The sequence below is a fragment of the Armigeres subalbatus genome, chromosome 1 (assembly GCF_024139115.2).
Source record: "Armigeres subalbatus isolate Guangzhou_Male chromosome 1, GZ_Asu_2, whole genome shotgun sequence".
NCBI lineage: Eukaryota > Metazoa > Arthropoda > Insecta > Diptera > Culicidae > Armigeres > Armigeres subalbatus.
The window spans coordinates 86,778,384-86,801,129 of record NC_085139.1 but is presented as its reverse complement, the minus strand read 5'-3'; the positions used below and the strand labels follow the sequence as shown (position 1 = coordinate 86,801,129).

The 22,746-nt window shown below is 39.3% G+C and overlaps 2 protein-coding genes across 2 annotated transcripts in view; one reads left to right on the top strand and one right to left on the bottom strand.

Moving 5' to 3' along the window:
* Positions 1-22,746, top strand: part of LOC134206327 (uncharacterized) — a 380,581-nt gene that overhangs the window by 102,060 nt on the left and 255,775 nt on the right. The window lies entirely within an intron of this gene.
* LOC134219889 (alpha-amylase A-like) lies at positions 100-1,689 on the bottom strand. The gene has a single exon (XM_062698814.1). It carries the CDS (start codon positions 1,664-1,666, stop codon positions 188-190), a length of 1,479 nt encoding a protein of 492 aa, XP_062554798.1. The 5' UTR covers positions 1,667-1,689; the 3' UTR covers positions 100-187.

The window sequence follows — 22,746 nt, the reverse complement described above, 5'->3', positions numbered from 1 at the left end:
GTGTCATGAGGATATTTCGGAGTAATTATTTATGTTGCAACCCAAAAGATGTTTGAAATATTAAAAAACATCATACAAATTATAATAAAAGCTGCAGTCTTTTATTGCATAATAAATCAATTGAATATCATGTTTGCCATTCTACCTCCTTCGGTTTCTTGCAATAATCCATTCTTTTCAACCCATCTTACAGCCTTGCGTTGACATGAATAGCCAAGACACCATCGTAGGCGTTGGAAGCAATCACGATGTTTGCCGTTCCACCAGATCCAACCTGAACGGTACTACCGGTGCAGGACGATCCACTCTTGCTGCCGGATATGACATCACAATACGTTCCTTGCGGTAGACACGTCTGCAAGTTCTGATTCAAATCCGAACCTTCCAAGTTGAATGCCACGAATCCAGATGTGCCCCGACAGAACGCAATCTGCTGGTTTCCGTTGGACCACCAGTTGCTGATGGCACTATTTCCGACGGTATTACGGAAACCGACCATGTTGTAGATCTGGCGCCATCGATGTTCGCAAACCCACCCATTTCCGCAGGTGTTATCGGCGTTAATCGACGGAGGAATCAAGTTTCCGTTGGCGTCCTGTGGTGGTCCCTGATCGCCGTCGTCAAAAGCAAAAGAACTCATAATGCGAACGATTCCGAACGGATGTGCCAACATAAAGGCGGTAGCCATTCTGTAGTTTCTGGATACTTTGTAGGTAAGAACATTATCGCCTCCGGCTCCATGGCCACGTTGGTTGTCATGATTGTCGACGAATACGAGTGCCAAATGCGACGGAAGGAATCCCCATCCCTCTCCCCAGTTAGACAGATGGGCCAATCTGTCGCGTCCGTAGAACACGCGACCGATTTCGGCCGAATGCTTGAACTCGGTGATCGTTCCCAGATGAGTATACTCCGTGGCGCTGATCGCTTCTCCACCTAAATCAATGACCTCCTGGGTCAAGAAAGGTCTTGATCCCGCCGGGAATCCATGATCGGTATTCAGATTATTGAGTCTGTTGAAGACATGCTCCAGATCTTCAGGCCACATATGCTTAACGGCATCTACGCGGAATCCAGCAATGCCATACCCGATGCACTTGTTCATCAAATCGACAATTCTATCACGAACCCATTGCGTTGCTAGAGCAAGATCTGGCAATCCAACCAACCAACAGTTACGCACCTGATACCGATCGTTGTAATTCAAAATTTCGCAATGCGGGTTGAAGTCGTTCGATCCATAAGGCACAGCGGGGAAGTTAAGTCCGGACACCGTCGAACCTCCAGTCCCAGTTCCGGAGACAGCCGCCATGTGGTTGATGACAATATCGACGTAGATTCTCACGCCCACCTGATTGCAACGCCGAACCATGCTGGCGAATTCGGCTTCTGTTCCGGAACGGGTGTTCAGATGGTAGGAAGCCGGTTGGTACCGTTCCCACCAGGGTCGACCGGAAATGATGACGTTCTCCGTTGGAGGCGAAACCTGGACACCGGCGTAACCCATCGGGGCCAAGAACCGCTCACACTCATCCGCAATGTCGTTCCATCTCCACTCAAACAGATGCACGATTCCGCTACGGCCGGACCATTGATGCGGATCGAACTGAGCCGATACCGCACCGAAGGCCAAGGCTACCGCGAGGACGCTTGGCAAAATTTTCATTGCAATACTAAGTGACAATTGGAAGTGACTGTTGGCGGTCTATTGGAACATGGCGTTCTTATAGTTGGCACCTTATCATCCGCTCAGAGCGATAACAGAGAGAACGCACTGAATCTGGTATTGGCTATCTTTACAACATTACAATCGGATCTATGATAAGTAGTGAATAGTAGTTGAACGGCGTGTTTGAAAAACTGAAGCCCATTCTGTATGATTCGGAACTCGCGAATTTATTTGATCAAATTGGACTTTCAATTCCTACGTCACAACAGAATGCGCATTACTTTCAAGATGTACGAAATCTTCTTTTAGGTTTCGCAAGCTTATTATTTTTTGTGTTCTAGATGTCTTTTCGCAGTTATTAGTTGAGAGCTGCCAACGCCAACCAATAATTAAATTTTTCTATCAGAGAAATCAAATGAATTGATTCGTTCGCTCAATTTTAGTTTTGGCCTTTACTAATCGAGAGCCGTATCTGATTTATGTCCGATAACAAAAACTCGCACCCTGCCTTCTAGTGGTTCGACGATACACAGGGCGTTGAACTTGATTTCTATAGTTTCCGATTCACTGTCGGGTCATATATCGGTACAATAACACTGTGCAAAATAACAACACCATGCGTTTCGATTTTTTCGGTATTTGCGATCTAATTATGATAATTTCTGTTTGGTATGGGTATGTAAGTGTATAATATACACTGTATATGTTTCGAATCTTTTTGGTTCGTCATTTAAGATGCTGTTGAAATTTGAGATGGATCCTAGAAAACTCGTTGTTATCACCGTTGTCAAACTCAGGAACAGTAGTGAGGTTGGGTAGGCATATCTTACGGGGCGAACACAAAATCTGCAAACAAACATTATGCTGCAATTCCAAAATAATTTAGCCCTTTGTACCTCTGTAAATAAGTTAGTGAAATAGAAATAGCTCTGCCTCTTCAAAATTTGATAAAATAATTTTTACATGCTAGACATTTTAATACCTAATTAATCAACAATCAACATGATTTCTTGAAGTTAAATAAACTTTTGATAATCGTCACCTCACGTTTTTGATGGCACAATTGTTATCAGTACTGCCACCTAGAAAAAACTTGAGAAAAAGTAAAAACATGGAAATTTGACATGGCATGATAGAGGAACCTTTGAAGATTTTTCAGGCAAACTATTCTCGGTATGTTGGGTTAGAAATTCAACAATCTTCTGAATCAGCTGCTTTTTTTAAATTTACTATAAAGATGGAGATAACATATATGTGTGCTTTAAAATTCTAATTTTGTTTCATAGCAAAAATATACGTTATTTCCTCTCGGTGACAGCTGGCAGTCTTCTCCCCTATTTATAGCTGATCAGCACATTATTTTTCGTCCATGCTGTAATTGAGCAAATTAGTATACAATTTTAGGGATTTGTACTCTTGAAAAAGTGATGAAATTGATTCCAACATGCTTCACCATAAAGGGTGTCCTATTCGAAGTGCTCCTAGCATGAGTCGATTTGAAAAGTTTTCGACCTAGCGGCCAACTACCTATATACGTTTTCTCTGATCAGTACGTTTAAGGACCGTTCTACATTTTCTTATTTATGGCCGGCGTTGAATACTACTGAATTCTTCAGGAGCTTAATCAACTGGGTAATCTGCAGCAGAATATAGTGTCAGATTAAACCGCCTTTCCTAGATTTTAGTGAACTAGAAAATGAGTCCGATATTTTGTCATTCCACGGAAAAAAAATTATACGTCATCCCATCCCATCCCATTTGTACCATATATCATTGAATGAAAAACAAAAACATCAGAATTGCGTCCATCAATCGGATTGCTAAGAATTTGGAGCACGTTTTTCAGACATGATCCGTGCATGGCGCAATTGTGGATTTGTCGAATGGCTTCGTTGTGGCAGTTGTTGATGAGAGGATTGTAAATCCTGTGAAAGCTGCTATAGAGCAAGTCCAGTGGTGGTCGATTAGATTAGATTATTTCGTTTTAACCAATTGGTGTGACTTTTTTCGGGTCTAAGATATTGTAAAATGATATTTTCTCTGATTCATTTCGCAATTAAGTAATTCATGATGCTTAATTGCTGATAGCGATGGAAATATGTTCAATTCTTTGTCATTGGTTTTTCGGATCATCAGCACACTCTTAGGTTTATGATTAGTGTTACGCGGATCTGATGTATGGCGGATGTATGACGTTTTTTTGCTGATTTTTTAAGCGCATAAAAACGCAGTAATGTTTCCCTGATTGTCAATGATGAAAAAATCCGCGCAAAAAGCAATCAATTTCAAGCTGATCTCACAAAAATATTAAAATAAAATGATATGGAAATGCTAATATCATCTTCCAAACTTAAACGTACATGCTTATGATAGAATTAGAAGCGGAAGTATTGGTCCGTTCACATATACCTACACTAGTTCTAGCGGACAATCCACTATCCGACAATACTAGTACGAAATGATCATAATGTAAACGCTTAATAGCGAGGATAATTCCTGTTTACATGATGCTAATATCGTGATAGTATTGTTGGACAGTGCATTGTCCGCTAGAACTAGCTCATATGTAAACGGGCCATATAGAATTGATAATTCCGTTACGATACGGCAGGCATGAAGAATGTTTTTATAGAAGTTGAATTGAAAGCGAGCGGAGGGCAATATTGCGAGAAGATAGAAAAATTCGAACGAGGGTCCGACGGTCGACCGTCGGAAAGTTGTTCCGCAAACGTCAATTTACTTGATGCACGGAAAATAATGTTGGTTGAATTTTTCGGTGTGTATGTTAATAATTGAAATCAAAGAAAATATGTTACTTTAAAAAAGTATTACATGCCGCTATATATTTTTTAAATGTTTTATGGTACTTTCATGGCATTTCGGAACGTATTTATGCGACTTTGAAACATTTTAGACTTATCGAATATTCTTGATATCAAGGAATATCAACACTTTTCGCACAGTGCATGTCATTTGAAGTTTCCGACAATCAGTCTTCTTCTGCTTCTTTGCTCCGCAAAATTAGAAGTTTTCTCTGTTCTCGCAATATTTGTGATGGCATATATCGCACGACCTTCCTTCTGCCAAACTTCCGTATGAAGGGGGAGGGAAGAATATCAGTGTGGAATCGGATAGGGTAGTGAGCTAATTCCCGTCGTAGTAGGTAGTGCTTGGTTTTCAAATCTAATTTATACGCCAGCCCAACTACTTACTCTAACTAAGTTGTATGCAACACGTATTTTAGAGTTCCTAGTTTTCATTGTGTACTATTAGCGCATTGAACAAATCATAGTTTATTGAGAATCGGCAATCAAAAATACCCTTCAAATTTTTCAAATTTGTCTTATGAAAATCTGTTTACGTCCATGAGAATTTTCATTCATCCAGTCTAAAACTCGATGGATTGCTGTTAAATAAATCTGTTGGTATTGGTGTGCGATTTCTACAAGTACACCAAATGTGTTTTTTATGCGGTATCATACCATGTTAAATAAAAGTAACATAAATTCAATTAATATTGGCCTGTTCTGAATATGATATGTGTACATTGTGAAACATTGAATAGAATATGTGTACGGAGGATGTTCGCGGCTATCCAAGAAATACCTGAAGTGGAGGTCTTCAGATCTACACGCGTATCCAATGATCTACAGGCCTGTTTTGTAAATGTAATATATCCATTGTGGTACATATGATAGAATCTGCGTATGGAAGATCTTCACGGTTATCCAAGAAATCCCTGAAGTGAAGGCCTTCAGGTCTACACGCGTAACCAATGATCTACAGGCCTGTTTTGTAAATGTAATGTACCCATAGTAGTACATATAACAGAATCTGCGTATCGAAGGCGTTCGCGGTTATCCAAGAAATACCTGAAGTGGAGGTCTTCAGATCTACACGCGTATCCAATGATCTACAGGCCTTTTTTGTAAATGTAATACACCCATTGTGGTACATATAACAGAATCTGCGTATGGAAGATCTTCACGGTTATCCAAGAAATCCCTGAAGTGAAGGCCTTCAGGTCTACACGCGTAACCAATGATCTACAGGCCTGTTTTGTAAATGTAATGTACCCATAGTAGTACATATAACAGCATCTGCGTATGGAAGACGTTCGCGGTTAACCAAGAAATACCGGCAGTGAAGGCCTTCAGATCTACACGCGTAACCAATGATCTACAGGCCTATTTTGTTAATGTAATGTACCCATTGTGGTACATATAACAGAATCTGCGTATCGAAGACGTTCGCGGTTATCCAAGAAATACCTGAAGTGGAGGTCTTCAGATCTACATGCGTATCCAATGATCTACAGGCCTGCTTTGTAAATGTAATGTACCTATTGTAGTACATATAACAAAATCTGCGTATGGAAGCCGTTCGCGGTTATCCAAGAAATACCTGAAGTGGAGGTCTTCAGATCTACACGCGTAACCAATGATCTACAGGCCTGTTTTGTAAATGCAATATACCCATAGTGGTACCTATGATAGAATCTGCGTATGGAAGATCTTCACGGTTATCAAAAAAATCTGAAGTGGAGGCCTTCAGATCTACACGCGTAACCAATGATCTACAGGCCTGTTTTGTAAATGCAATATACCCATTGTGGTACATATAATAAAATCTGCGTATGGAAGATCTTCACGGTTATCCACAAAATACCTGAAGTGAAGGCCTTCAGGTCTACACGCGTAACCAATGATCTACAGGCTTGTTTTTAAATGTTATGTACCCATTGTAGTACATATAACAGAATCTGCGTATGGAAGACGTTCGCGGTTATCCAAGAAATACCTGAAGTGGAGGCCTTCAGATCTACATGCATAACCAATGATCTACAAGATGGTTTTTGTAAATGTAAGGTCCCTTTAATATCGACTCATGGAGGTTTCACAGTAACAGAATCTGCGCATGAAAGCCGTTCGCGGATATCCAAGAAATACCTGAAGTGGATCATTTCAGATCGACACGCGTAAATATCGATATAAAGGCCTGTTTTGAATATATAATGTACCCATTATTTTTGCCTTTCTCATACAACAAAAGTTGTACCGAAAGGCTATCATTTCACTCAAGAACGAACTTTTTATAGAAGGCCCCATAGTGTTATATACCAATCTACTCGACTCAACGAACTGTATGCATGTGTGTATGTGTGTGTATTTTTTATTTATTTTTTTACAAGGGTTGAAGGCCTTCAAAAATCTGCGTGACAGACACCTCGAGCATCCACACATGCTCGAAGGCGAACAGGGATGGGCTCCTCCCGACCTGCTAAAAATTTGCCTCCCGGGTCCCTTATCCTCCTTGCCTCGTTCCCCCCGGGACCACGGGATGCTTCAACCACCTTGGGGGGTGGGGGGAGGGTTCGGTTTTGCTCATGCACTTCTTCTAAAATTCCGGCCCCTAGCTTACGCTAGTTCGCCGACTGGCTTGCTGAGATCCACTTCTACGTTGTCTCGATCCCTCGGAGGTCGTGCCGCAAAGACAACTTTTCTTATAGCAATCCTTAGCCGATATTCTCGCAACAAGTTTTATTCGATAGAAGGCAACGCCTAGTTGATCGCGTTTGAAAGTTATTACGAAAATGATACATTAAACCGAGCCATATAAGCGACATATAAGGTTGGTGTCTTGACTAAATGCGAGGAAGGGAGTACCACTATTCGGTGAACTAAGTTGGGTTTTTTTCTTTGAGGTCGTTCAACAATGATGTCACAGGTTTTAGGAGGAGGGTTTGTAAGATTTTGTGACACTGCATATATGTACAAGAAATACAAAAAAGCGTGACAGAGGAGGGAGGGGGTCTAGAAATCTAAAAAAATAGTGGACGTCATATTTGAATCATCCCTTTATTTGTGTGTTTTTTAAGTTTAACATCAAGTTCAACACAAATGTATTCAATATGAAGAGAGCATAAACCATATTTAAAATCGGAACATTGATCTTCAGCTACGCGTGAAGATCAAATTGCTTATTCCAGGGATTTCTTGAATGACCAAGAACATATGCTGTGAGGGCATTCTGTTATTCGTACTACAGAGAGCATGTACCTTATTTGAAACCGGAAAATTGATCATCAGCTAAGCGTGTAGATCGGAAGGCCTTACTCCAGGGATTTCTTGGATGACCAAGAACATAAGCAGTGAACGCATTCTGTTCTTTGTGCTACAGAGAGCATGTACCATATTTGAAACCGGAAAAGTGATCTTCAGTTACGCGTGTAGACCGGAAGGCCTATTCCAGGGATTTCTTGGATGACCAAGAACCTATGCATTGAACGCATTCTCTTCTTTGTACTACAGAGAGCATGTACCATATTTGAAACCGGAAATTTGATCTTCAGTTACGCGTGTAGATCGGAAGGCCTTACTCCAGGGATTTCTTGGATGACCAAGAACATATGCAGTGAACACATTCTGTTCTTTGTACTACAGAGAGCATGTACCATATGTGAAACCGGAAAATTGATCTTCAGTTACGCGTGTAGAACGAAAGGCCTTACTCCAGGGATTTCTTGGATGACCAAGAACATATGCAGAGAACGCATTCTGTTCTTTGTACTACAGAGAGCATGTACCATATTTGAAACCGGAAAATTGATCTTCAGTTACGCGAGTAGATCGGAAGGCCTTACTCCAGGGATTTCTTGGATGACCAAGAACATATGCAGTGAACGCATTCTGTTCTTTGTACTACAGAGAGCATGTACCATATTTGAAACCGGAAAATTGATCTTCAATTACGCGTGTAGATCGAAAGGCCTTACTCCAGGGATTTCTTGGATGACCAAGAACATATGCAGTGAACGCATTCTGTTCTTTGTACTACAGAGAGCATGTACCATATTTGAAACCGGGAAATTGATCTTCAGTTACGCGTGTAGATCAAAAGGCCTTACTCCAGGGATTTCTTGGATGACCAAGAACATATGCAGTGAACGCATTCTATTCTTTGTACTACAGAGAGCATGTACCATATTTGAAACCGGAAAATTGATCTTCAATTACGCGTGTAGATCGAAAGGCCTTACTCCAGGGATTTCTTGGATGACCAAGAACATATGCAGTGAACGCATTCTGTTCTTTGAACTACAGAGAGCATGTACCATATTTGAAACCGGAAAATTGATCTTCAATTACGCGTGTAGATCGAAAGGCCTTACTCCAGGGATTTCTTGGATGACCAAGAACATATGCAGTGAACACATTCTGTTCTTTGTACTACAGAGAGCATGTACCATATGTGAAACCGGAAAATTGATCTTCAGTTACGCGTGTAGAACGAAAGGCCTTACTCCAGGGATTTCTTGGATGACCAAGAACATATGCAGAGAACGCATTCTGTTCTTTGTACTACAGAGAGCATGTACCATATTTGAAACCGGAAAATTGATCTTCAGTTACGCGTGTAGATCTAAAGGCCTTACTCCAGGGATTTCTTGGATGACCAAGAACATATGCAGTGAACGCATTCTGTTCTTTGTACTACAGAGAGCATGTACCATATTTGAAACCGGAAAATTGATCTTCAATTACGCGTGTAGATCGAAAGGCCTTACTCCAGGGATTTCTTGGATGACCAAGAACATATGCAGTGAACGCATTCTGTTCTTTGTACTACAGAGAGCATGTACCATATTTGAAGCCGGAAAATTGATCATTTACGTATTCTTTCTCTGTACCACAAGGAGCATGTACCATACTTAAAACAGGACTGCAAATCTTTGTTCCTGAGCTCAAGCCATTTCTTGGATAACTGGACGACTTATCTGTGACTTTATGCAGAATAACGTTCGTTTCGGTCAATTTTGAAAGTCAAACTTAAAAGTTTATTTCGGTTCCAGTTAACAAAATTTCCTATTGCAATCCCATTTCGACCGCATAAAAATGGTTTCGATTGTGCTGCCATTCAGTTAAATGCCTCAGTCTGTCAAACAACTAACACACATGCTTAACATGTACGTGGGTAGTGCTGCCAACTGATTTCTGTTATGAAATTATTTCTCCTGTTCCAAACTTTTGGAATAGTGAAAAATTTTAGTGTGAATGACGAGTGTGTATGAAAAATATTTATTTGGAAGACTTTTCTTTTATTACACTAGCGGAAAATAATTGAAAAACCCACTTTTATTGACTGCATGATGTATTATCAGATGTGTAACATAAGATTATTTCAGTTCAAACTGCCAGTTTGGCAACGCGTTTTCGACTATAAACAACGCGACTAGAGATGTCGTAAAATCCCGATTAATCGATTAGTTACTAATCGATTACTCTTGATTCTTGTCGATTATTGAATCGATTAATCATTGTATAGTAATCGATTCAAAATTAATCGATTATCACAACGATGAATCGATTAATCGAAATAATCAATTAATTTTCGACATTCTTATGATGTCGTAAAATTCTGATTAATCGATTAGTAACTAATCGATTACTCACGATTCCTCTCGATTATTGAATCGATTAATCGTTGGGTAATAATCGATTCAAAATTAATCGATTATCACAACGATGAATCGATTAATTGAAGTAATCGATTAATTTGCGACATCTCTAAAGGCGACGAAGAAAATAAATTTCAAACGCTCTAAAGTTTGAAAAATAGATCATTTGAACGCCTTCCGGTAGTTATTTTTCAATTATTTTCACTTGAGCAATAAACATTGCTTTTTATTTAGTGCGCCGTGAAATTTATGTGAAAAGTGCGGTGAAAAGCAGTGAATTAAGTTGATTTTGGTGACGGTGTTGCGCGTCTTCTACAGCAGTGAACGAACTGGATTTTCCTTCGTCGCACGGGTAACGTAGGAAATTGTGAAAAGTCACTGCCGCAAAGTTAAACTTATCTGTATTTCAAGTAAGTAACACCGGAATGTAATTTAAATGAATGCAGATCGTAGTGTACACTTTTTCTATCTCGCCAGATGGTTAGTTCATTATTTTAGTTTACGATTCGCGAGTATTTAGTGATTTAGAATTTGATATGACGAATGCTAGCGCCATGGACGAATTAGCGCATAACCCTATATCTCCACTGGCTTAGTAAAACTTAGTTCGCTCTTGTAAATTTCACTAATAATTGCGTTCATTGTAATGGAATATTTCGTAGATTGCATACTGATAGTTGTCATGTATATACTTTTACTTTCTTATTCCAACTGCTTATGGATTACTATTTGGGATTTAATAGCAACTCAATTGGAGGTACAAAATAATTAAGCATGAAAGCTATTTGTGCTGGCCACGCCCATCTTCTCCGTTACTAATGAAAGGGAGGAAATAGTTATATGAAATCTACTTAACGAGAGGCTAGCGACTCACCGACGCCCTCATAGATGTCAAGGAGTTGGATGGTTGGAGGGAATATTGTTTAGGAGTATCATCGTAAGCAAATGATATAAGTTTGTGCAGACATTGGGAGTGACCATGCTAATAAATTTGTGTCACTCCGTTCTCCTGGGTGTTGTTTCTCCTGTTGTTTAAGCACCAATATTCGCTCTCTGTAATATGTACCAATAGTCACCTATTATTTTCTCTTATTAGTTACAGAAAAAGGGGAAGGGTCGTTTGGCCGAATCCACTAGGCCGAAACCCATCTGGCAGAAAGTCATTTGGCCTAAAGAGTCATTTGGCCGAAAGAGTCATTTGGCCGAAAGAGTAATTTGGCCGAAAGGGTCATTTAGCCGGAAGGGTCATTTGGCCGAAAGAGTCATTTGGCCGAATGTGACATTTGGCCGAATAGGACATTTGGTCGAATACAGCATTTGGCCGAATAGGACAAGGTAAGTGAGACGTCTTAGGAGTAAAAATCACAAAATACGACAAAAAAACACTAACCGAACGACATCGACAACGACAAAAACCTTTAATACCTAGACATTACCAACTCGTTGCATTTGGATTGAAAAACATTTATTTGTGTAGGGCAAAGCGGCAACGATTAACAAGCATGCTTTTATTTGAATTTACAAAACTTATCCTAGGATCATTTCACTTCCTCTTTTCCTCTACTTTATCTTGTCTGTCTACTTCATGTGTGCGGTATTTATAATTTTAGCTAGCTTTTATGTGTGTGTGTCAATTCATTTACGCATGCGCATTTCTACTCACGGTACCGTGGATGGTTTCTGGTGCTCTGCTTTACCGACCTTTCCTGATGTGGCTCGCTGTCGAAGTGGTATTGCGGCAACTCCACCAAGTGACCGCGAGGTTCGCAACCCGGCGAACGGACTGTTCGATGATGGTTGGTCTTGCTGACGAACGGTTGCCAACGCGTGTCGTTGGACGCTGCGGATCGCAATGGCGATCGATGGCTGCTACACAATAGCGGACGGATGGCGGGGTTCGGACAATGACGATGGTCGAACAATACGGCGTCTCATGGGACGCGCCACCGAAGATGGCAGGAAAATGGATTCCCCAGGCGGCCGGGATGACTGCTCGACTGCGGACGAAATAATTTTGTTTGAAGGTGGCCACGCCTAAGACGGACGCAATGGTGACGGTGCGGTCCCTTTCCGGTTCACGGACCAAAAGCCGTAACACGGAGAGTTTTCAACGAGAGCGCGTGGATCGACGAAAACGGTGGCCGAGAGGGTTGGGCGATGCGGTCGATATCCAGAGGTCGGTAGAGGCGTCGGTTCGTTTACAAAAACTGGCAATAAGAAGCCGTCAAACGGCCGTCAATATTTCACAAATTACCTTCTATTTCCAGGATACTCGCCCAAAAATACTAACGAGCCGCACAACACTCTTTAACTGGACTTTAGCCTAACGGAAAGGAATAAACGTACCAAAGACTTCTAACGTCGTTTTAACATACCACAACAGATTCACGATACTAGAGACTAAAAAACTCGCACTCGCACACGGTGTCGGTTGAAATGATCCAGTGTGGTCCCAAATTGCCTCAGATAGGTCGTGAGGTTGTTCGAATTGTGTCCGGGGTTGTTGAACCTTCCCAAAGATCATCAACCTTCCCGATCTAAATCCTTTGCCATCATAAACCTACGAATAAAACTGCCATCTCATTCCCTCATAACGTATCGGATCTGAAAGGGTTCTCATCCTTCTGAACCCTCTCAAGTCTCACCCCTTAGATTAGACGGTCGTGGAAGTTCACGAAGCGATCTGTGAAGCTTTGGCAGTGTTCATCTTAGATGAACTTGAACGTTCATTCTTTGAATGATCGATTACGCGGAACATTTAACATATATGCGTTGAGTGAATTTGTCAGGTGTCGAATTGGTATCTATATTGAATAATTTATACACAAAATATCTAATGAACATTCAACCATAACTTGAATACAAGATTTACATAACAAGAACCAAAACATCTAAATTAATTAATATCTATTTCATTCACTTACCGTAACTATCTATTATAGTTTTATTTACATATTTACAATAGCCATCTTACTTAGGCATAATCAACGTCCATATCCCACACTCCAGAAGCACTGATGATGATAAGAACGCAATCTACGCGCAACTGGAACGTGAGTACGACAGCTGCCCAAGCCACGACGTCAAAATCTTCATAGGAGAAGCGGAGTGCAAGGAGATGGGACAGCTGTGCCGTTCTCAAGAAACACGCAAGTTATATCAGAAGCGCAACGCATCCCGCAAAGGCTTAGTGCCGCGAGCCGAAATGTGCCGGAATAAGGATGGGAGCATCTTGACGGACGAACGTGTGGTGATCGAAATGTGAAAGCAGCACTACGAGAAACATTTGAATGGCGCTGAGAGTACAGGCAGCAGGGCCGGATTTATCCGGAAGGGGGCCTGGGGCCGATGGTATGTGGGGCCCCAAAATGTACACAAAAGGTTAGTTTTGGTACATAAGATTTGTGGGGCCCAGGGTCATGCCCCCTCCCCCGCCCCCATAAATCCGGCCCTGACAGGCAGTGAAAGTCAAGGCAGCGGAGGTTATGACTAAGTCAGTTCAGCAGACGATGAAGCCAACCAGCCCCCCCCCTTGAGGGAAGTTAAGGATGCCATCCAACAGCTAAAGACCAACAAAGCAGCAGGTAAGGATGGTATCGGTGCTGAGCTCATCAAGATAGGTCCGGAAAAGCACTTGCCTGCACAAACTGATAGTCAGAATCTGGGAAACTGAACAGCTACCGGAGGAGTGGAAGGAGGGGGTTATATGCCCCATATACAAGAAAGGCAACAAGCTGGAGTGTGAGAACTTTCGAGCGATCACCATCCTTAAGGCCGCCTACTAAGTGATATCCCAGATCATCTTCCGACGTCGCCTGGGAAGCAGTGTTACGATAGACGGGGATACCATCGAGGTGGTCGAGGAATTCATCTACCTTGGATCCTTGCTGAACGGCTGATAACAAATGTTAGTCGTGAAATACGAAGGCGCATCATCTGTGAAAGTCAGGTAAACTACGGGCTCCAGAAGAAACTGCGGTCAAAAAAGATTCGCCATCGCACCAAATGCGTTATGTCCAACCAAATATATTATATTACCAATATGGTTCACTTAGAGCTTTTCCATACAACGAAATGGCGAACCATTTGCCGGTGATAACAACATCATCTAGCGAGCAAAGAGGAATCTAAACATGTTTTCTTCTTGTTTAATCTAGCAAATCCCACGGCGACGATGGCGACAGTCATGCAGCTGAAAAGATGACATTCGAAGGTATAGGGATGCCCATACTTTTTTGAATAAATCGATCATCAAATGATCGATTTTCCTCGTTTTAATAAAGTTTTCCGATAATATAGAGAAAAACAAATTATGCTTTGTATGCTCCAATAGTAAAAGCTGCTCCGACGTGGAAATGCTTGCTGCGCTGGTTTTCTACCCACAACTGCTAGCATCTGGGTATATGCGCAGGAAGCAAGCAATTTGTATGGCGAAAGCATAACCAATTTAGTGATTCAAAGGTCGAGGCACTCAATTTCACTCAATCAGCTAGCACTAGTGTGTCACATGAAGATTACGTGACTGTTTTATTGCTTTCATGACTGATCTAAATTAGATCGACTTTATCGAAAACTTTATCGAAAATTAAAAATATAACACAAAATTCTTCACCGGTTTTTACTTCAGAATTGAAAATCAAAACATAAATATGTACATCTTTGTCTTTAAACTCAAATGAGTGACATAAAATACATTATAGCACTCATTTGGATGCTATAATGAAAAACCAACATCAGATCAGTACACAACCCAGTATGATTACATTTTGCTGAATCAGCTTGGGTTTGGGTAATGATGGCCATGACATCAGAATTTTCTAAAGGCAAGTTCATCTATCGCTTCAAGGGTTGTCGAGCTACGCATTGTGGTACGATAACATGGAATATGACGGTTCTTTGCAGCAACATGATTTATTGGTAAGAATGATCATTTGAAGTAAATCAGTTCGTACCGTTTTGTTACAGATTTATCATATTAGAGCCCATTTTCAAAAAATAGCGCGTGCCACTCGTTGCAAAACTCGAATTTTTCAGCACTCGTAGTATTTATCCAACTCGACAAGCCTGGTTGGATAAACGTATAACTCGATATCAACTCGTACAACTCGTTATAAACGTACAACAAGTTATCAAAATAGTAGTTTGTGCAACAAGTTGCAAAAAGATGATTTTTTCAGCAGGAGTTGTACGTTTATCGAACGAAGCTTGCCGATTTGGATAAATACTACGAGTGTTGAAAAAATCGAGTTTTGGAACGAGTTGCACATGCTTTTTTTTGCAATGACGAAAAATGGACTTTAACTACCAATATTATACTTGTACATGTCCAATTCCTTCCAGAATTTACTCAACATCTGGGTGGTGCGGATAGAATCGATTTGGTTGTCAAACTGAAGCCGAAATTTCCTATTTTGCCGGAGCCAAACATTGAAGATTGTGGTTAGGTTCGTTTTAGATCTTATATTGAGAAGTATTGTTATTATTTGGGGAAAATATAAAATAAACTTAGTTTGAGTTTTGCATTCTTTGTAACAAATATATTCACATTATATTTCGAGTGGAAAATTAGTAGGAATACAACTAAAAAGCACTCGTTACGAGATTTCACAGCTTCAGATTTAAATTCAGCTGCTGATTGGAGCAGGAATGTATGTACCAATCGTAAAGTCATGTAGAGTCTCGCGCATTTGTGCGCCTTCATGCAGCATGGAAAGAGAAATTCGAAGAGCGGGAAATGTTTGACAACCGAGTAACTGCAAAATAATTTTGCTTATGGGATTGATTTCAAAATATCCCACTACTCGCTTGAGAGCAGAAAAGCGGCTCTATCCGCAGCACCCAGCTCAACATGATCATTCTTGCCGTGAAACATTGCATAGTTCGATAAACAGTGAAGCGATATTGATGTTGACATTTGCATTAGACAAGTGATGAAAGTATGACAGAGCATGTCATTTGTAGTCAAGCGTAAAATAAGCACAAGGAAGAATGGCAAAAATGTGCAGTAAACTTTATGCGTCAAACAAATACATTTGGTTTTTAGATGCGTGACGGAAAAATAATTACATATTTTATCACTGAAGACATTCCACTAAAAACCTCAAAATAATCCTACACATATTTTATGTTTTGCAGTCTAAAATTATTTACAATATTTACACATTTCAATTAAAGCTAACTCAAATCAATACACCCAACCAGGAGATGGCAGATTTTAATACAGTTTTGCATAAGAATCTTACAGAAACTGTATAATAATTGAGCATATACAATTCTGTAAGCTTTTTATACAAATATTGTATTAAAATAATACAGATCTGTATTATTTTAATACAATATTTGTATAAAAAGCTTACAGAATTGTATATGCCCAGATTCTTATACAATAATTGTCAAATTTGTTTTTTGGGTGTATTTACCACAATTACCATAAGAATCTTCAGATTACGGCAGTTATTATATGACAATTGGTATTACGTAGTGAAGAGGCCGTTAGCAACATAATATTCAATTCATTTTGGGTTGTCAAAAAATCTTTTCAAACAATATAGGTAATGAAGATTTTAGTATACCGTCGTTCGGGGTGACATTGGGCCTAGGGGTAAGATTGGGCAAAAACGAAAAATGTTTCAACTCCTAATATCTCAGAAACTGTTACGAATTTTGATGAAAACTTCAAACGGTTCGAAGTTATATTACAATTCACGTCTAGGAAATCACAAAACAAATTCCAAGAACTAATTGTGCTCGTACGATAATGCTTGGAATTTGAATGTAAAACTATTGAGCGAAAAAACCCATATTAAAATAGTGTCAGTAATGCCCCACAAATCTATTACATAAGTTGTTTTTAGATCCATGGATACCTGGTTATCATGTTACGATAAACTGTTGTTGTTTTATCGAATTTTATTATTATTTATATAACGGTTCTGGGCTTTCGTTGCTGCGTTGCAATGCACGCAAAAAAGGGGTGAGATTGGGCCAAGCCTTCAGTTGATTTGCCTTACATAGTTGGTAAGAGCCGTAATGTAGGCAATTAATTTGAATGAACGATTGAATCGTTTCATCGTCACCGCTGAACTATTTCATTTGGCCCAATGTCACCCCCTGTGCGGGGTGAGAATGGGCCAATTTTGAACAACATATAACTTTGAAGAATTTCCCTAATTCATTATGCTTTCCCCACACAGCGGTAAATTTATTATTCAAGGTTGTACCCAACTAATCAAACCTTGATTCCAATGTTAACTACTAGAGCTTTGTAACATTTACTTGAAGCATACCACATTTTGGCCCAATGACACCCCCGTTGCCGGTACTAATTATTGTAAGATAAGTTTTTCTGATAGGAAACCGAGCTAGAAAAGAAATGTACAATACAGAGAGAATTCCAGTAAGACTCAACTGTCAAGCACTTTGCTATCTCGTTCTCCCAGGGATTATATTCTCTCTATGTTATTTTTTTGTAGCAAGCGGTCATGCTCTCTCTGTGCATAGATGGTAGAATTCATATTTGAAGACAGAGTCTTGGAAGTGTAAAGGAATTACTCTGATTGACATGGTTCTGTAGAAAACATTTCAAGTCATATGACATAATGAAGAGGAGATTCTTTCCACCAATTCAATATGAATTGATAATATTTGAATTAAATTACTATATAAAGTCAATGTGGCGGACCACAACAAAATATTGTTCGAACATATTACATTAACGTAGTAAATAAATAAAATGAATAACAGTTAAGTTGAGTTTTAGTTTTTAAAACTATTATCAGTTATTACAATATTAATTAAAGAACATACTGTTGTGGAATTTTCAGGCGAACCAGAATAAATACACATAATCAAATGGTATAAAAGTTAAATCACGGGGATTCGAACATGAGTTTTTAAAAAAAGAACGTCTACTCTAAATCACTGTTAAACCAAGAATGATAATTATATTCAATTCTACTTAGAGCTAACCTATGCAATTGAAACTAGCTGACCTACACTTTCCGAAGCCTGTCCAAGGGTCGATCACTGTTGTCGTCGTTGTCCGGATGTTATTTTGTTGATGCCGCAGTTTATCGTCAAAAGGTAAATGTGCTGTAGGCTGTTCTGCGTTTGCCGGTCGCTAAGGTGGCTGTCGGGGTTGATGCTTTTTGATGATTCGGGCCTAATAGTGTTTGTAGGATGCTTGGTGTTTTATCCTTGCCAACTTGATGTGACGTGGTGGGTTGGTTGGTAACTGCTCCCCTTTAAGATCGTATCGTCCCGATACGATTATTGGAATGGTTGTTGAACGTCTCCTGATAATGATGTATGAGGTAACAAGGAGCACTGAAAGGATACTAAAAGTTGAAAGGCCTACACTGGTGTAGGTGTATTTGATATTCTCGTTTTCTAAGTCAGAAAGTTTCTGGCGATTATGGATATGCAACTCATGTAGCTTGTGCATGGAAATATCGTGTTCGATTTTGTGTTCTATCTGAACTCCGTCGAGTGGGATGATGTGTTGATGAGGTTTGCTGTACAGTTCCAAGTTACTGTAAGTCTTGTTATTCAGTGTTATTGTACAGTTTGAAAAATATATCAGTATTGTTCCCTTCAGAGTTCTGTTGGATAAATTGCAGTTTGTATCCATTTCAATAGATGATGTGTTCTTGATGATGATGTGGTTTTCGGTGAGTCTTTTGACTACTGTTGTATTGGAGTGTTCGGTGAAAGGGTATCTACTTGGGTGTCCTCTTAGGATTTTAGAGAAGCAGGTATCTGTGGAACCATCCGTGATGTCGTTCCGGGTGCATAAAGTGTTTGTTTCGATTGCTCGACAATCCCTTTTGATGAAAAACGTTGAGTTTATTCCGAATAGTGCTGATGTTGTAGGTATCTTCATCGTTCTACCGTTGATAGGTACTGGCTCTAAGAGTAGTTGGTTGAAGCTGGAAGGTTCTAGTTGGGGTATGAGTATGATGAAATATAATGTTTTGTCTTTGAAGACTGATATGATATCTAAAAGCTCGTAAACCTGATCTGTATTAATGAACTCTACGTGTTGTTCTTCTAATTTGTCCTTGATAAGTTTAAGCTCGCTCTTATCTAGAAAGTTTCTGGGAATAATTTTCAGTTTAGCAAGTTGAATAGTTTCAAATACTGATTCTAAGAAGTCCTCAATTTGATCTAAATGATATGAAATTTTGAATGTTTGCATGAGAAGGGTTACATTGTGGTTCTCTAATCTATTATTTTAGCTTTTACAAGTTCTTTTACAATTGCATTTTGATGTTTGTTGAAGCTTTCTGTCATCTCGTTTAGTTGCTTTTCAATCCTTCCATTGATGGCTACCTGTATGTTATTCTGTTTAATTAATAATTGGCTTTTTGATTTCAATGTTTGAATATCATGATTTATTTCTATAAGGTCCTTTTCATCAAGATTCTCTGTAATCAATTTGATACCTGATCCTAACAAATTAGATGCACCATGCAAAAAGGTTAAAGTACAATTTTGAAACATCTTGAAATTTTCTCGTCAGTAATTCTGTTATATCGTGAAAGGATTGAAAAGTTCTTAGGCCTGATATAATTCTTTCAACTTGTACCAATACATTACCGTATTGGGTAAGGTCGACTTCGTGGTATAGTCTGTCGTAACTATTAATGATGAGGCTTTGTCCTGTTTTTATAGTCAGTAGTCCTGGGTTGTTCGAAAGGTCCTGTATTTGTATAGTCTGCGTCTGCGTGGTCTTCATAATGGACAGTGGAATTAGGATGGTTAAGATCAGCATGGTTTTCCTAAAAATAGAAATAGTAAGCGTTACTTACGAAGTCTTTTTAAATTATTTTTATGTAATTTGCGATTCGAGTTATCTATGAATGTTTTATTTCTATTCTGGATAACTTGAACCGCGTCAAATTTTTTCTTGGTTTTACATTTGATTCCTTGCACTTTGTGGAACACTTTCTCGTTCTCCTGCAATTCAGGTTCCTCTTCTCTATTTTGATTGTGTTGATCTAGATCCTTTTTCTGGGTTCGTTCCAATTGCATGACAACGTCATCGTATACCTTGTTTCTATTTGCCAAAATTTGATCCATATCAAGTGGGCGTTCTTCACCATCTTTTATACCAAAGAAAATCTCTCTGGGTTTTAATTTTGTTGCCGTGTGGATTGTTCCGTTATACAGAGTGCAAGCAATCATGTAAACTTCTTTGCTACTTAAGTCATTATACTTATCCTTGATGCACCTGTAAATCTCAGCGAGAGTACTATGAAATCTTTCGACTATACCGTTAGTCTCGCTACGATTTACTGGTGTGAAATAAATTTGAATCCGTAAATCTTCTAACAGTCCCCGAACCTCAATGGATTTCATTGCTGGTTCGTTGTCTGAGATGATTAGCTGTGGCTTACCGTGGGTGCTGAAATATTTTAAAAGCGTTTTCCTGATGTCCTGGATATTCCTACTAGCTAATGGCAATATGACTGCAAATCTGGAGAATTTGTCTACTATTGATAGAAACATGTTTGGTTGGGATATGAGTATGTCTAGATGAATGATTTCTAAAGGTGCTTTTGGAATGGGCGATTCCCCATGTTTAATCTTGTATGGTTTACGCTCATATTTATTTTTGTTGCACGTTTCACAAAGTAAAATGAATTTTCTAATATTTTGCTTCATTTTAGGAAAGTAATATTTTCCTGCCAGTTCCTTAAAATTTTCCCAAATTCCTCTATGTGAAAGTTCGTGAGTTTTCTAACCAACTCGTTTTGCTCTTCCAAAGTTTGTACGTCTTCCAGTAAAATTTGAGAAATCCTGACTTTAAGAATTTTATTCCTGCTGAAATAGTTTTTGTACACGACTTGAATGGTAGGAATGACTGACTCTGGACACATAATGCAGTTCACCTGTTTGGGGTTCATGTATTCTTTGAAGATGTTGATTAGAGTAGGTACGCCAAACGTGATTCTCGAAATTGTTCGCCTAAAAATGCGTGGAAAGATTTCTTCTACCTTATTTTCATCATGGTCACTAATACGGAGTATTATTTGATTAGAATGTACATTGAGAGGGCGTATAGTCATTGGAACGAATTCGCTATCATCTGTATCTGCCGAATGAACGGTTTCGTCATCTGACTCGTCTTCTTCGTTTAAGTTTACTTCATGCGGAATTCGAGATAAACCATCTGCGACAATATTCTGTTTGCCTGGTCTATACTTAATTTCATAATCATATTCCTCAAGTTCGAGTCTCCATTTGATAAGTTTACTATTTGGAGTTTTGAGGTTTAGTCCATACGTTAAAGGTTGATGGTCTGTGTATAACACAAATTTTCTACCAAAAGGTATGGCCTAAAGTACTTGCATCCCCATCGAATAGCCAATAACTCTTTTTCGATGGTGGAATAGTTTTCTTCTGACTTTGTTAGGGTTCGTGATGCGAACGCTATTGGCTTGTCATTTCCAATAGTACCTTGGGAGATTACTGCACCAATTGCGTGGTTAGAAGCATCGGTTGTTAGTATGAAATTTTGTTGAAATCTGGGTATTGCAAGATACTACTACTAGTCAAAATGTTTTGCATCTCTCGAATGCATTAACAAACTCAGCAGTGTGCTTAATTTTTTCACCTTTTCGTAGGCAGTTGGTGAGTGGTTTTGCAATTTTAGCAAAATCTTGAATAAATTTGCGGTAGTAACCTAGAATACCTAAGAACCCGCGAAGTTCCTTATCGGTCTTGGGTATGGGCCATGTTTTGATTGCACTAATCTTGCTTGGATTTGGTTTAACACCCTCTGGTGTTACGACATGTCCAAGAAAAGCGACTTCTTTGCGTAGGAATTCGCTTTTATCTAATTGAATCTTCATGTTATACTTTTGCAAACAAGTGAAGATCTTTGTTAAGTTTTCCAAGTGTTCTTGGAGACTAGTAGAATACACAATTATGTCGTCCATGTAAACTAGACATATTTTGCCAATGTATTCTCTAAGTATATTGTCCATTACCCTCTGAAAGGTGGATGGAGCGTTTCGCAATCCAAAGGGCATACGTAAAATTCATAATGCCCATGTTCGACACTGAATGCTGTCTTTGCAATGTCCTCTTTTGGACTTCAATTTGATGGAATCCAGAGGCTAAGTCGAGGGTGGTGAAGTAGAGACATTTCCCTAAGCTTATCTAATATATCGTTGATATTAGGAATAGGGTATCTGTCTTCAACAGTTTTCTCGTTCAGTTTTCGATAATCGATTACTAAACGCCATTTCTTTTGACCAGAGGCATCCATCTTTTTGGAACTACCCACACTGGGCTGGACCAAGGACTATTTGAATGTCTGATAATACCTTGCTCAAGCATTTTCATGATCTGCCGTTGTACCTCTTCTTTGTGACAGAAAGGATACCGGTATGATTTAGAATGTACGGGTACGTCATCTTTGGTTTGATAGAGTGTTTAATGCCATTAGTGAACGTAAGAGTTTTATCTTCTTTGTGAAAAATATCTTCGAAATTACGAATAATCTTTAGAAGTTTTTCACGCTCTGCAGTATTGAGCTGGTCTAATCGTAGTTGATTAGCTAACTGTATCTCTGTCTTTTCCTGACTAACTTAGTCCCAATGGGTTTTGTATC

Coding starts and splice junctions, on each gene's coding strand:
- LOC134219889 (XM_062698814.1), bottom strand. CDS start 1,666: ATGAAAATTTTGCCAAGCGTCCTCGCGGTAGCCTTGGCCTTCGGTGCG.